The sequence below is a fragment of the Sarcophilus harrisii genome, chromosome 6 (assembly GCF_902635505.1).
Source record: "Sarcophilus harrisii chromosome 6, mSarHar1.11, whole genome shotgun sequence".
Lineage (NCBI taxonomy): Eukaryota > Metazoa > Chordata > Mammalia > Dasyuromorphia > Dasyuridae > Sarcophilus > Sarcophilus harrisii.
Genome location: NC_045431.1, coordinates 247,184,540 through 247,201,041, shown reverse-complemented (window position 1 = coordinate 247,201,041; position 16,502 = coordinate 247,184,540). Strand labels below are relative to the sequence as shown.

Below are 16,502 nucleotides of genomic sequence, written 5' to 3'. Positions count from 1 at the left end.
TTGTGCTAGAACTAGGAAAAAGGAAAAATAGCCCATCATCTCAAGCTGCTTATAATCTATTAATAAGCAGACCGTGTAAGTGTGATAAGTCAGAAACTTTGAGATCATTTAGTCCAGCCTCCTAATTTAAACAGAGGTTAGGGAAAGCACTTATAGTCACATGAGCAGTAAATAACAGAACCAGGGGTCTTTACCATCATATTCATTACTTGAAATGTCTAAAGCCCTCAAACATTTCAGATGTGAATTGGATATAGCTCCACTGTTGAACAGTTTCTCTTTTCAAAAATCACATGATAATAAAGAATGGAGAAGAAGAAGTAACCGGAGTTTTGTCCAATTAAAATTTGCATGTCAAGCTTGAAAAAGAAAAGTCTAGCAGTGATGACTAATTAGTAGGGGAGGGCTGTGCTTGGCCTGTGTCACACTCAGTTTGGGTCACGCTCCTTCTCAGCTAACTCTTTTTTTTCTTTTCTCTTGGAGCATTTCCCTTTTTCTTCTCTCTTGGAGCATTTCCCTTTTTCTTCTCTCTTCCAACTTTCATTATCCCATAATCATCCAAGAGTTCAAACCCAGTCTTTGCTCCATATTAACCCGAGGCTGGTGTTTTGCTTACAGGCCTTGATGGTTCCATTTCTTCAAGGGGAGCAAAGATTGCACTTTGTTAATTCAAAAAAAGGTAGGGAAGTCAAGTGGTTAATTTTGCTCACCCTTTTGGGCACCTGGTCAGCTCCCTCCAGTGTCCCTTCCCCTCCTCATCCCAGGCTGAGCCTCAGGTTCACATGGCTTCAGGAGGAAGGAGCGGTTATTTTTGAGTTCTGCATTTGTGGTTGTAGCCTAAGCTTGTGATGAAAGCTCAGCACTTAAAGCAGTGCCTGTTCTAACCCCCGTGACTCATGAGAAGAAAGAGAATCGGCTCTGAGGCCATGGGAGCTGGATTCGGATCTTGCTTGTGATACTTTGTTGGACTTTGGACAAGTCAATGAGCATCAGATTGGTTTGTCTGGATGCCTTCCGAGCCTACCCAATTATTTCTGATTTTTCTTTAAACTTTAGGTACAGCACTGTTGTAGAAATGCTGGTTGGTTAGACAGCATGGAGTTATAAAATGAAAAAGTTGGAGGCTACCTCACATAGAATATTAGATATTCTGTTTAATTCTAATGACCAAATTCTGTTCTGACAAAAAGATAAGACAAGACCCTTTCCCCCTTCTGGCAGAGTTAGCTAAAGAACAGTGAATAAACTATCAGACTCAGGGGGGGCATTTGTTAATTTTACTGAATTGCCTTTTTCTCCCTTTTTATTTTTATTTTTCTATTTTAAGGGATGGCTTTTCAAACAGGGAAGGAGGAAGAGATGCATTTGGAAAGTAAAGTGATGTAAAGACAAGATCAATCAGTACAAATTAAAAAGAAAAAATGAGGAAAAATATAGAATGTTTAAATTGGAAGCGACCTAGGAACCGAGAACTGTCAGAGATAAAAGGGACAAAGGTTAATGTCAGAGCAAGAACAAGAATACCAGACCATAAACCAAAGGTTCTTAACCTTCTTTGTGTCATGGACCCATTTGACTACCCAATGAAACTTATAGACCCCTTCTCAGGATAAGATCTTTAAAAGCATAAAATAAAGTATGAAGTATTACAGAGAAGCCTAATTATATAAGATATATATGTGTGTGTATTTATAAATATATGTGTATATATTTTAAATTCATGGATTCTAAGTTTAAAACCTTTGTCCTACAGGCAGTGCCTGACACATGTTAGGTTCTGAGGTCGAGGAGACAAAACAACAGAAAGGATCTTGAAACTATAAAGAATCATGAGAACTAAATCCACAAGGAAACTACAAATTTCATTTACTAAATATACAACCCCCCCAACAGACAAACAGCAGAGCCTTGGAATTGTAAACAATTATATACAAATCCCAAAAGGGATGGACAGTAAATGTCAGAGCATGTGGAATTGGATTGAATTGAATTGAACAGAGATGGATGATACCTTAAACTGTAGAACATAGAATATTAGAGCTAGAATGGACCTTAGAAGGAAGATTTTAGAATGTTGAGGTGGAAAAGAACCTTAGAATAAAGGACAGAGAATATTAGGAATGGGAAGGACCTTAGAATGTAGGACACCGGAACTCAAAGGGACTTTGAGAATATAGATCAAAGAACATCAGATCTAAAAGGGACAATAGAGCAGCAATCAATTAGCATTTATTAAATGCTAACTTGAGATTCTCAGGGCTGGAAAGAATCTCAGAATCATAGAATTATAGAATGGCAGATCTGGGAGGGACCATGGAAGTCATCCAGTTCAACCCTCTCTTTTTACTTATTTATTATTGTAAGGCTACCCCTGGTCATGTCTTTACTTCAGAAGCTGATTACCCTAATGGGGATGTCTGTTTCTCACTGACAAAAAAAGGAGAACCCAGGGAGACTTTTGTAATCCTGTAGGCAAAACCAGAAGAATTATGTGAAACACTGGAATTCAGCGGTTTTAAATTAGCCCAAGGGGACAGCAACTAACAGCCATGGTTACACTTAAGGTAACTTACCGTTGGTAACACTTTATTGCTTCCCATCATTTGTATTCTCATAATTGTATTTTCTACCCACATTCTCCCTCGTCTCCTTTCCCTCTTTTCTCTTTCTCTTCCCTTCCTGCTCCTCTGAGGCTGATAATATTTAGTGACTTTCTTGAGTCATATGGATAATACATAAGAGAAATGAGACCTGAACTCAGAAGCTTTTTCTTTAGAGTCAGTGCTGTGTTCCCTATTCCCTACTGTCAGATTTGAAGGAATTAAAATAGAGGTTCTGTGGAAGGTGAAATGGAAGGTGAAACTACGTCTCTCCTAGGGCCCATTTCTCAAATCGAATCACTTCTTGTCTCTATTCTCACTTCCTCTTTTGAGAGGACTTAGATAGAGGAAGTACCTGACTCTGTTTGTCTTGTAGGAACTAGTCAATGTGTGTGTGTGTGTGTATTTTCACATATATATGTATATGTATAGGAGGCATATATATATGTGTGTGAATTTTAAGCCTAAATGGACCTTGAAGACCATTTAATCCAATTCTCTGATTTTATAGATGGAGGAGATGAGGGCCAGAAAGGGAAAGGAATTTGTCCCACAGTTATTAGCGTAAAAAATAGAGCCATAATTAAAAGCAAGGCCTTGGACTCCAGATCCTTCATATTTTCTTTTTTTTTTTAATTTAATAGCCTTTTATTTACAGGTTATATGTATGGGTAACTTTACAGCATTAACAATTGCCAAACCTCTTGTTCCAATTTTTCACCTCTTACCCCCTCCCCCCTCCCCCAGATGGCAGGATGACCAGTAGATGTTAAATATATTAAAAATATAAATTAGATACACAAAGAGTATACATGACCAAACCGTTATTTTGCTGTACAAAAAGAATCAGACTCTGAAATATTGTACAATTAGCTTGTGAAGGAAATCCAAAATGCAGGTGGGCATAAATATAGGGATTGGGAATTCAATGTAATGGTTTTTAGTCATCTCCCAGAGTTCTTTCTCTGGGCATAGCTGGTTCAGTTCATTCCTGCTCCATTGGAAATGATTTGGTTGATCTCCTTGCTGAGGATGGCCTGATCCAATCAGAACTGGTCATCATCTAGTATTGTTGTTGAAGTATATAATGATCTCCTGGTCCTGCTCATTTCACTCAGCATCAGTTCGTGTAAGTCTCTCCAGGCCTTTCTGAAATCATCCTGTTCAGATCCTTCATATTTTCAACAGATATTGCTTTTTGTGTATATACACAATATATACATTATATATATGTATACACTCATATACATATTTGTGTGTTTCTCCCCGTGCTAAGGATATTACATATGCACACATATATAAGATTAACATATATTATTTATATAGAATCTCCTTAGCATAAGGATACATTTATATGTATATATAATATATATAATATATGTGTACTCAAAGATAGGAGATGAAACAGCTCTATCCTGAAGAATGGGCATTTTCGAGTGTATAAGACTCATTCCTCCACATAACCAACACAATGATTTTCTAAAATAAAGAAATGTTTTCTTCCTACTCAGTCTATTCTCCTGGCTTCCCTAGGATTAAACGTCTATTTTATATGTAGCTCCTTTCCACAAATTGACCTTCTTGCTGCCTTCCCCAGGATACCATGTTCCTTCTGGATCTCTGAGCTGACTTCCCATCTGTTGGACTTTATCTTCTACAAGTTCCTTTTCCTAGTCTACACATTTGCTAGCCTCTTTCCTAGGTTTTCTATATACCCACACATCTTCATATGTTCTCTCCCTTAGAAAATAAACTCCCTGAAAGTAGAGACTTTCATTTTTATTTATGTCTCTGGTGCCTTGACACCTTCATAAAACTGGATTGGTTGAATGATATACAGAGAGGAAATGTGGGAGAGTGGACAAAGGTCAAGTCTTAGTCAGACAGTACTGGATTCCAGGCCTGCCACTGACTCATACTGTTTTTATGACCCTGGCCCAGGCACTTGGTCTCCCACAATTCCCTGGGTAGTTATAAATTACAGATAAATTGCTCATTTACATTGGTAGAAGAAATTTCCTTACTAAGAAAGCTAGCACCAATGAAATTAAAAATCTGTAGTTTAAGGGAGAGAACAATGAGGGACAAAGAAAAGATCCCTAAAAATAAAAATCCAGATAAAGTGTTTATGGGTGGGTGGGAAGTCTGTCAGAAGGTGATCTTACATTTATGACTTCACAGCTCACCTAGTTTGATTGCTACCTGGCAGGACCCCTTCCCCCATCCCATCCTTCATAAATGGCCATTCAGTCTCTAATGATGAGGAACCCACTGTCTCAGTCACTGACGGTTTAGGGGCAGGAAATGGATTGGCTCAAAACCGGGCTTTAGGAGGCTGATTGTCAGCAGTGCAGGAGTCAGTAGGGAAGGTGATATGGGAACTCCTAAGGAGGGAGACTGGTTAGGAGGCCTTTAAATAGAGTTGATAGAAGGAAGGAGTTTCTGGAAGGGCTAGTAGTCTTGGCAGCCCCACTCTATGAATAAGAATCACAAAAACAGAAGCACAATGAGGCTTTCTCTTGGAGGTTAGGGAGGTGACCTTCATGAAAGATCTTTGAGGGGAAGAAGGGGACCATGGGAATTTGGGGGTTCCTCAGACCTAACCTTAATCTCCACCCTGGAAGGGTGTGACAGAATTTGGGTTGCAGCTATGGAGAGAACTTGTCCCCCTCTCCTGGTCTCCTACATGAGTTTTGAGGGGAAGGGGTTAAGCTGAGGTGGGGGTGGATCTTGTCACGTTGGTCTCTGGGAAGTGGCGGGAGAATATTATGATGGACAGGAGATATTTCAGTCTTGGCAGTGCTCAAGGGCTGGATGTGAGTGAGGAAGATGTAGGCAAAGAATATTTTGCCTTAAATATTTAAGGTTTGGTAACAAATTTAGTGCTTTAAGGAAAGTTGGGAGGATGAACAATTGTTCTACAATTCCTTCTGACTTTTGTTAGATAGATATTTGTTTGAATATGGCAACATTTCAGGAATTATTGAGGATTAGTTAGTTATCTTATAACAAAGAGGATGATGAGACAAAAAATGTAACAAATGTTGATCAGGCAGAACTATAACAGTTGCAATGAGTAGGGGAGACTTTGACATGTACCATAATAACCTTAGGGCTTCCTGACCATATGTGGTGGAGGGGTGAAAGTTGTGGAGAAGCCTTCAGACTCTGGGAATAAGGAAAGACAGAAGAGAAAATGCATGTGAAACAGGGAAAATGGCACAAAAAGAAGCTTTGGTTAGCCTTCTTGGTGAACAACTGCTATTGTAAAGGGCCACATGTTGAAAAACAGAAGAAATAGAAGATATTTGCCTTCAGGTTGATTGACCTGAGACCCAACTGTGAGCCTTCTGGGCAAGAAGAATATGAAAGCAGATTCAGGATTTGAGCTCCTAAGTCTCCAGAAAACCTTGTTTTTGTTGTTGATGTTTGTTTGTTTTTGTTTTTTAATTTTTTAGGCAATCAGGATTAAATGAATTGCAGCTAGTAACTTTTTAAGGCCATATTTGAACTTAAATCTTCCTGATTCCAGGGTGAATGTTTATTCACTATCCTATCCAGCTGCCCCTGAATCTTCTGCAGATTGTGTTGTTCTCCCTATTCTAGGCCAACTGCCTAAAGAAGTGCTTTTATTTAGGAATACTTGACTATATTTTTTACTAAATGGATTGTTTAATTGAATCCATGGGATCCAAATGGTCTATTGTACCACAAGCAAAATAATGACCCAAACAAGGAGCCTGAGAACATGGCACCTGAGGAATTGGCCACATTCTATTTGACCTCAGAGGACAGAGGCAACAGCTGTGGGTGCAAGATACAAGGAAATCAATTTAAGTTTGAGAGAAATAAAAACTTCTGAACAATAAGAGCTCTCATAAGGCAGAATGGACTTTCTCAGAAGGTGGGGAGTTCCCCCTCACTGGAGGTCTCTAATCAAAGGCTGAATGACCACTTGTACAAGAAGCTTCTCCTCATTCCTCTGACTAGGTAGACCCTCCCTCCCAAATCAACTTATATGTATTAATTCTAGATTTATTCTGTTTGCACATATATTTTTATATAAAACCTATGTGTTCCCTATAAGAACAAAAAGCTCTTTGAGGACAGGGACAGTTTCATGGATTGAACTTGAATTTCCATTGTTCAATACAGTATCTGGCCCTAATAGGCACTTGTAAAATGAAGGATTGAACTTGCTACCCTCTAAGATCTAAAATAATGATCTTTTGATCTCATTTAATCTGCACAAAGTGACATTTACTAGGAGGCTAAGGATAGGAAGGTCAAAGGGAAAGGGTAAACGAGGGGAATTAAAAATTGTATTAAAAGAGGGAAAAGGAAAGGCAGCATGGTATAGTAAAAAGAGCAGTAGTCGTAGAGTCAGGAGTACCTGACTTAATCATTTAGTAATTGTGTGACTTTGGTCAAGTCATTCTCTGGGTCTCAGTTTCCTTACCTGTAAAATTTAAGTCTATTACACTTAGCAGTCTCTGAGTGACATCAGATTGTAAGTGAAAGATATATCCTCATCCTATGATCAAGTGAAATTTCATAAGAAAAAGTCTGCTTGGAAGTATTCTTCATGTCTTAGTTTGGAACCCTGGCCCTCTCTTGGATATTGGATGGGGAAGCCCTAATTGGAGTTTAAAATGAATTGCAAACACAAAGGACAGAGGGAGAAAAGATTCATCTCCTGGCTTCCTAGGCTTAGCACATTCATACAGTAGGATAACCGCCCATCTGCCAGAATGCTCTGCTCCTCAGCACAAAAATTAGTGGTCCTGCATCAGGAAGATTCAAGTTCAAACTCGGCCTCAGATACTACTGGGCAAATTCATTTAATCACTGTCTGTCTCAGTGACTTCATCTGAAATGGAGATTACAATGATACTTACCTTGAAGGTCTGTTATGAGGATCAAAGTCCCCACCATGGAGCAAATGCTTAGAAAATGTTTATTTCCTTCCTTCCTTAAGGCAAATAGATTCCCTGGGAAGCCATCATGGCACTGAGGTCCCACTGAGAGCAGACTTAGTTCAGTAAGCTTCAGTAGTTCCTTATTTCCTTTAACATAAATGTAGACCTTCTGGCTTTGAAAATCCTTCACAGTTTGAGGTCAATTTGTCTTTCTAAGCTTATTAAACACCATTTCCTTCATGAATTTTGCTTTCCAGGCAACTCTTGCGATTTGAAGCCAAATAGTCTTTATACTAACTACACCAAACAAAATCTAGTCATTGTTGGAATATTTCCAATGACAGGGAACTCTCTACTTCACAGGGCAAGGGACTCCATTTCGCAACATCCCTAATTAGTAGACAGTTCTTCCTGGCTGTTTCTTATACCCACAGATCTCAGTTCTGACCACACAGAAAAAATCTCAAAAGGAGAACCAAAAAGGAAAAAACTTTGAAGAATTTACAAATTGTCTTAAGGCTGTCCCTTGTGGACAGTCAACAGTCAACAGCCTCTATCCTTTGTTTTTGCTCATAAGAAAAATGTGAGCTCCACTTCTCAAGTGTGCCCCAGATTACTTGAGACGAGAAGAATGGACAGCCCAAAATGGGGAGGAGAAAATGAATTTCCCCCAGAGACACAAATAGATCACCCCTCAATGATTTCAATAAATAAGCATGAAAGGGAGGTGTCAATGTCACAAGATCTAACAAGGGTGGAATTAGATTCTAATCCCTCAAATTTCATCTCTGGTGCTCTTCCCATTATGAAGTACCACCTTGCTCTATCCATTCATCTATCTAACCCCTGAGGCTGATTGATGAGTAACCTTAAGCTTTGCCCTATGTTAGCTACTAGAAGGGAATCCTCAAAAATCCCTTCCCTTCTCTGGAATTCTTTTTTTCATCTATGTATGAGAGTATTGGAAAAGAGAAAGGGTTCTTAATTTGTCCCCGATCTTCTCACCCAGGGATTTATGGTAGATTTCAGGGGATCCATAGACTTGGATGAAAAAAAAAATCCTATGAGTTTCAGCTCCCTGAACCTGGTTGAGGGAAAAAAGGTGGTTAGCTCTGCCTGCCATTCTGCTACAAAGCAGCACCTTCCATCACTCAGAAATCTCTCCCAATTCTTACTTAGGTACAGATGAATTATTTGCCTTGTCCATTCACCTTTTACCTTTGGATCTCAGGCTAGCTTCCCCTTACTGTTCAGCCTGTTTCTGGGTGACTTCCTACCTATGAGGTAATGAATTATATGAGGCAATAGACATTGTAGGTCTTGGGATTTTCTTACTTCTCTTTTTATTTATTTCAATTCAATAAACTTAAAAATTAAGCAAATCCTGAGTACAAGGAAAAGCTAGAGATAAAAAGAAAAGGTGAAAATAATCTCTGATCTCATAGGAACCAATATTCTAATGAGAAAGACAAATTGCATATAAATATGATACCAGGTAATCTTTGAGGGAAAGGCACTGGTAGCTGGGGAGTTGGGAAAGATCTGTTATAGAAGGGGGAATATGAGCTGAGTATTGAAGAGAGCCAACGATTTTAAGAGGGGTCTGTGAGGAGAGAGAGAGCATTACAAGCATAGAGGACTGTCTTGAATGAAAAAGCAGGGAGGAGAGAGATGGAGTGTTGTCTGTAAGGGTCAGAAATTAGGCCAATTTGCCTAGAATACACCACACATGGGGTAGGGGTAGGGGGAAAGCAAAGTTTAATTAGCTTGGAAAGACAAACTGAAGTCAAATTATGAAGGGCAGGACAAGGCAGCAATTCTCAACTCTCTCTCTGGTCTCTCTTCCTGGGTTGAGGCTGGCTGGTTCAATCTGCAGGCACCCTAGTAAGTGAAAGGGGTTTTCCAAAAGGGTGGCCATATTCTTATGCCCCACTTTAGAGTTAACTCTAAGTGCCATTCTAGTGTCAGAGGAGACAAAAGTCCATCATTCTTGAGCAATGACCTGTGTGCTTCTCACTTAAATCAGCCAGGATGATCCCTTTAACTGTTAATCATGAAGTATTTACTAACAGGTACCCATAGTCAGATTCTACCACTAATGTATACAGTGGCCATAGGAGACAGTGAATCTTAACTTACAATCAGTCAATATGTATTAATTGTCTACTATGTGCTAAGTGCTATGCCAAGTGCAGCAAGCATACCTATGTGCCCTGAGCAGGTCCCAGCTCTGGATGGCAGCCCTGAGACTCCTCAGCCCCTCTAAGGAACAGTCTGCCCCATGTATCACCTTCTGGACAGAACCATTCCTCTTCTGGACCGCGATGGTCTCCACTGGAAGAATGGGCTTCTCTGCTGCTCTCAGGCTGCCGGAGCCACATTAAGTTTCTTTTTAGCAAATGGCCCTTGACAAATGTTTCTGGAATTAATGAGGATGATGTGTGAGGATGTTCCCCAAATTTGCCCTGCTTCCCCTTGAGTCGGTTTGGGATTGTGCATGGGCCCTTTGGTTGATTTTGTTTTGCGTTGTTATTTGGTCTAGATCTGTGATTTCACTAGTGTGGTAAGTTCTTGGTGTGGAAACTTTCCACCGGTGAAGATTTGTCTATAACAAAAAGTCCTGGGGTGTTACCTAGGGAGACACAGAGTGTAAGTGACTTTCCCAGAGTCACAAGAAAGTGTGGATCCATGTCAGCACACCTTTCTGACTCTTAAGTCCAACTTTCTACCCCTTATTCTATGGCACCTCTCAGGAAACCCAGTCACTCCAGAGCTAGCTCATTGTACCTTGAGTTTGCCAATCCAAGCCAATGGCAGCGCTCGTGGGCCACCCCAGCTGCAGGGGGTGTCTTACTCTCCAGCTGGCAGGAGGGAGGTACTCCCCCAGGAAAGCCACAGAGGGAGGGGCACCAGCTCACTGACTTTCCATTTTTTCAAGCCAAACGGCTCATTTGCAGCTGCTCTTTTCACAGCAGGGGCAGAACAGGGCATCTGTTTCCTTTGAGCAAGGGCAGTTATATCACACAGCCACCATGTCCAGGATGGGGGTGATGTGGGTCTCCATCTATTAATCTTAAATAGCAACAGCTCCCATTTGCATCTTTTACATCATGAAGTCTTCACAAGGAACCTAAGCTAACTTGAGGGGGTGTTTTCTAGTGGCTAGAGCACTGGGTGTGGATCCTGCCCATGAGAGAATTCCCTCATAAGAGGGAGTAAAGAATAGCAGAAATAGTGATGGCTTGAGGACTTGGAATAGAATCCCCATTCTTTCTCTATTAGCCATAGTAATGGACAAATCACTTCACTTTTTAGTGCCTCGGGTTCTTCTGCTAAAAAAGAATAACTTGGACTTAATGACCTCTAAGAACTCTTCCAGCCCTGAGCCTGTGAACCTCTCAGAACCTCAGTTTCTTTTATCTGTAAAATGGGTATAATACTGTGACCACAGCAATGTCTGTGAGGAAGAGATTGTAGATATCTTAAGAGGATCACCAATCTAGAGCTGGAAGAGAGACATTAGAACCGATCATTTTACAGAAAAGGCTTACAGAGCCTCCTCTTGTCCAAGGTCACACAGATGACAGAGGTAAGATTGAAACCTGTGTCCCTTAAAGTCAGAACTCTTCCCCCTGAGCCTACAAATGTAATTATCATTGCTATTCCCATTTGACAGATGAGGAAAGCCAATTTCTGAATTTAACCTGTAATAGCTGAAATCAGGTCTTTGACTCAGAACATCTATTAGTCTGACCCTTCCATTTTACAGATGAGGAAACTGTGGTCCAGAGGTGGAGAAGTGGCTTATTTATCTTTGTTGTTCAATCATTTCCATTGTATTCAACTCTTCTTCCCTCTTCCTCTCCCTCACTATTTCTCTCTCTCTTTCTCCCTTCTCTATTTCCCTCCCACCATTACTCTCCTCAAACATAATACCCTTTTCTTCATCCCTCTATCTTGTTAGGATTGCCCCTAATGCATAAGTAAAGTAGTGAGTTTGAGGATTGGAGAAGTATTCCTTTCCCACCCACTCTCAAACCTCCCTCTTGTTCTAGATTCTTTAAAAATAGGATACAAAGCCACAGAACACAATTCTTTGAGAGCTAGAAGGAACTTGGAAGATCACATATTTATTCTACCCATTATATGGAGAAGAAAATTGAGGGATAGAGGGAACCAGCACAAAATTAGGGACAAAGACAAGGCGAGGACATGGATCAACCAGTTTCTAATTCAAAACTCTTCCCATTTGTTGTCTGTCAGAATACTGGCAGAATCGGGAGTTAACTCGATACTTGAGCAGCACCAACTGGGCCTATTGGAAACCAAAACACGGTGGGACAGAGCTGGGGTGTTTGAGTTAACCGTGCTCTCAGGTAGAATACTCTAGGACACAGCTGTGCTCTTTGGGGCAAGGGATCTAGAAAGGTAATCTTAAGACTTTGATGAGGAGCTTCTGAGACTCCTAGGAACTCCTGACTTGCTTCATCTCCTTGCCAGTAGCTGGTCTGTCATTGCTTTCCTGTGGACCTCTGTCACATCCTTGGGAAATACTTCTGAATGAGAGTTGTTGGATATATTCCTATTAAGGGATTTTTAAAAATTTATCTGACCCTGTGATCTCCGAGTGCTTTATTGTACCAGATGTGCACCCATGACCGAGACACCATTCCACTATCTCATCAGTCAGAGATCAGGGTTAGAGAAAAGATAACTGTGGGAGAGCTGATTAATGACTGGAATTCATAATAAAGCATTAGGGCCTTTCCTGAGCTGATTTTGAGAAGAAATATCAGAGGGAAGGTTTACTGGGGGAGCAAAAAGCCTGGCTAAGGACAAATTCTACAAACTTCTCAATTTTGAGCTTTTATAGAATATTTGAGCCTGAAAGAACGTTAGAATATAGATTATCAGAATTGGAAGGAATATTAAAACATGGAACATAGAATGTCAGAAATGAAAGAGACCTTAGAAGAAAGAACATGAAATATTAGAAGTAGAAGGGACCTTAAAGATCTTCTAATCCACCCTCTTCATTTTACATATTTGGAAACTGAGGTCCACAGAGGCAAATATATATCTATATCTATATCTATATATATACATATACATATATATATGTATATATATGTGAGATAACACACACACACACATATATATATAATGATAATAATAATAATAGTATATTTATTTAGGAAGGTACCATAAAGTAGTGTTAAGAAAGCTATATAGAAAGTCAGGAAGAACTGGTTCAAATCCCATTCTTAGCTGCTAGCTATATGATCCTGGGCAACTCACTTAATTTCCCTGTACCTCAGTTTCCTCATCTGTGAAATAAGTAGATTAGATGTGATGACTAATAAGGTTCCTTTCAGATCTAAGTCTATGATCCTATGATGACATTGCACTAGAACGTCTAAAAGTCCTTGGTCAAGGTCACATATGGCACCAAGATAGAATGCAGGCCTCCCATGTTGCTCTTCCCACCAAGTGGTCTCTCCTTAACATGTCACCATGAACTATTACATTTTCTCCCTTTAAATTCTATTCCCCCTCATCCTGTCTCACTTCTTCCCTTTATGTGGGTCTTATCCCTTTCCCAAGAAAACTTTCTTTTAGTTAAACTCTCTAACTGAAGAAGGAAATGGCAAACCACTCCAATATCTTTGCCAAGAAAACCTCAAATGGGGTCACAAAGAGTTGAACACAACTGAAGTGACTCAACAACAAAATTCTCTAACAGGGTGTGTTGAACTTTCTGGACAAAGAATAGAGACGTCAGAATTGGAAGAGAACTTTGAAAATATATCTGATGGTTCTAGACCTGGAAGGAATCTAAAAATATAAAGCAGAGAACATTAGGATTCCTTTAATCCAGCCTCCTCATTTTATAGAGGAAGAACCAGAAGGTCAAAAAAGATGATATTTGTAAAGTGTTTAACACTTACCTGGCATATAATAGGCACTTAATAAATGCTCACTTCCTTTCTTCCTCAATCCTAGCTCGAGCCATGGAAAGGAAAAAGAGGATACTGATGTTGCTGTTTACACTGATCATATTTGGAGTCCTATAGTAGGAAATCCAGGATTTCAACATCCCTTGGAAGGGGCCCTGAGTTAGAGCCAGAGTGAATGCAATCCAGGATTGGATTGGATGTTTTGACCACTGGTCTTTTCTAGTGGTTTTTGTGTGAAATCAAATCATTTTGTGTGGACAGTTGAAAAAAAACAGGTTACAATAAGAATAATTCTGTTAGCCAGTCACTTTCTCACATATGGCACCAGGATAGAATGCAGGCCTCCCATGTTGCTCTGTCCAGATTAAATACTTTACTATTTGATTTGTGACTCCATGAGTAGAGAGTAGACAATGGAATGGAGATTTAGACCATAATACATGTAATTATTTTTAACTCTTCTCCCCTCCCCTCAAAAAAAAAAAAAAAAAAAAAAACAAAAGAAACCAAAAACAACTCCAGCATATAAGAACACAAGATAGGAAGAGCTTCAGTTTTTAAGAACTATATTATTTAGCTATGTTTCACTAAGTTTAGTCAAAACCAACCAATTGGCCAACCTTCACACTCTCTCTTCCCACTTCCTTCAGTGAATCCTTCAATAATTCAATGAATCTATGATCTCCATATGTAGTCACTACTTGCACTAGTACATATCATAAACCCATTCACATTTCTCCTCTTGTTTGACTTTTGTCCTCATCTTCTTTCTTCTATAGAAGAGAAGAAATCATGACCCGAGAACTTCAACCTTTCATCTCTGGAACTCTTACCTTGGGGCCCTGCTGGTCTGATTGAGAAGCTTCTCTTTTTGCCTATAATTTTAGACAGGTCCCAGCCATTCTATTTTTCCTCAACCTCTGTCCGACTGCCAGGATCAGAAACCATGTCCTGAGCACTTATGATTTTTGTTTCTGGAACTCCTGTCCTGGTGCCCCACCGGTCGGATGGCTTGCATTCTCCAGTTCTGCCATTACTCATGGAAATAATTTACAAGTCTACTCCAATATGACTTCATTTATCAACCCAGCAATTTTTCAACCCCAATACCTTTCTCCACTCCTCCACACGTGTCATCTCCCTCTATTGGGTTGTATTTTCATGGAAGAAATTGTATTATTTTCTAAAAATGTATCTAAGTAATTAGCACAGTGCTTGACACACACCAAGTGTTTAAAAATGCCTTTTAATTCATTCATTCAGTATTCCATGGACACAAAATTAACAGTCCAGTTGTTAGCCTTCCCTCTCACTTGATGATTAGCCTGCCCCCCTTTCCAATCATATAAGATCTTGATTATATCTTTTATGATATTGATTATGTGCCTCTCATCAATGATAATAATCAGAAGACCACTCCCTCATACTATTTTTATTTCCACTGATTTCTTGCTAGATCCGTGATATTGATAAGATTGTGCTGCTCCACGATTCAGAGTCCCAGAGAAACTTTAGGAGAAAATTGATGAAGAGATGAGCTCCTGGAGTAATCTGAGATCATTGATTTAAGGGAAAAAGGCACACAAGGGCATCTGTCTTTTCCTCTCCTTGAGCTTCTCCAGTGCATCTTTGATCTCCTTGTTCCTCAGACTATATATAACGGGGTTTAACATGGGAATCACAGCTCCGTAGAACACGAACACCACTTTATCTTGATTTTGTGAGTACCTGGCACTAGGATGGAGATATGCAAAGAGACCAGAACCATAGAAGAGAAGCACAGCTACCAGATGGGAGGCACAGGTGTTGAAAGCCTTTGCTCGTCCTCTCCTAGAATGGATTTTCAGAACTGTTGCAATGATGTACACATAGGAGACCAAGACAATAATGGCTGATAGCCCCCCAACCACACACACAACAGTGAAGTTCACCACTTGGCTGAGATGAGTACTGGAACAGGAGAGAGTCAGCAGGGGAGGAATATCACAGAAGAAGTGGTTGATTACATCCGGTCCACAGAAGTGAAGCTGAAATACAGAGATGGTTTGGACCAAGCCAGTGAAGACTCCCCCGGCATGTGCTGCCATAGCCATCTTCACACAAATGGAGGGGGACATGACAGCTGCATAGAGCAGCGGGTTGGAAATGGCAATGTATCGGTCATATGCCATGGCTGCCAGGAGACAACACTCCGTGCCCCCCATTTCAATGAAGACAAACAGCTGAGCAGCACAGCCCACCAAGGAGATGGTCTTTTGCTCCTTGAAGAAATCATAAAGCATCTTGGGGGCAACAGAGGAAGTGTAAGCAATATCAACAAAGGATAAATTACTGAGGAAGAAGTACATGGGGGAATGAAGATGGGACTCAATCCTGATAAGGATGATGAGGGACAGATTCCAGGCTAGAGTCATGAGATAGATTCCCAGGAACAACACAAAGAGGAAGACCTGAAGCTCTGGACGCTCGGTAAAGCCCAGAAGGATAAATCTGGTGACTGTTGTGCTATTTCTACCCGTAGCCATTAGTCATTTTTCTACTGCCTACCGAGAATTTTCTGACAAGGTGATCTAAATGAAGCAAAATTTATAGGATATCATAGAATTATAGGATTGTAGAACTGGAAGGGAATTTGTAGGCCATTTATTCAGATTTCCCATCCCATACACTACCTACTTTGTGGTATTTCACAAGCCGGTTTTCAGGCAGTAGTATTCATCTGATTCTTAGAATTACCAAGCATTTACTTGAGTTAAATTTTTGCATTTATGCTAAAGCAAATAAACCCTAAATTCTATCTAGTAACACTTCATTAAGCAACAGACACCAGTCTAATCATCTCCATTTTCATTATCAACATCATCATTAAAATTGTACTTGTTCGAAACAGCCTTTGGCAACTTATGGAAACCTCAGTTTTGAATCACTCTAGTCCCTGAGAGTGATTATGACAGATTACAGAATCCCAGAAATTCAAAATTGGAAGAACCTTCAGTAGTCATTTAGTCTATCCCATTCTCTAAAGG

At 40.0% G+C, this 16,502-nt stretch overlaps 1 protein-coding gene across 1 annotated transcript; it reads right to left on the bottom strand.

Moving 5' to 3' along the window:
* Positions 1 to 14,726: 14,726 nt before the first annotated feature.
* LOC100920676 (olfactory receptor 5A1-like) lies at positions 14,727 to 16,113 on the bottom strand. Its single transcript, XM_003774642.2, has one exon. The coding sequence runs from the start codon at positions 15,999 to 16,001 to the stop codon at positions 15,042 to 15,044; it is 960 nt and encodes a 319-aa protein (XP_003774690.1). The 5' UTR covers positions 16,002 to 16,113; the 3' UTR covers positions 14,727 to 15,041.
* Between the last annotated feature and the right edge of the window lie 389 nt (positions 16,114 to 16,502).

Bases quoted from the DNA above. Each gene is read 5' to 3' on its own strand.
- LOC100920676 (XM_003774642.2), bottom strand. From the start codon at position 16,001: ATGGCTACGGGTAGAAATAGCACAACAGTCACCAGATTTATCCTTCTG.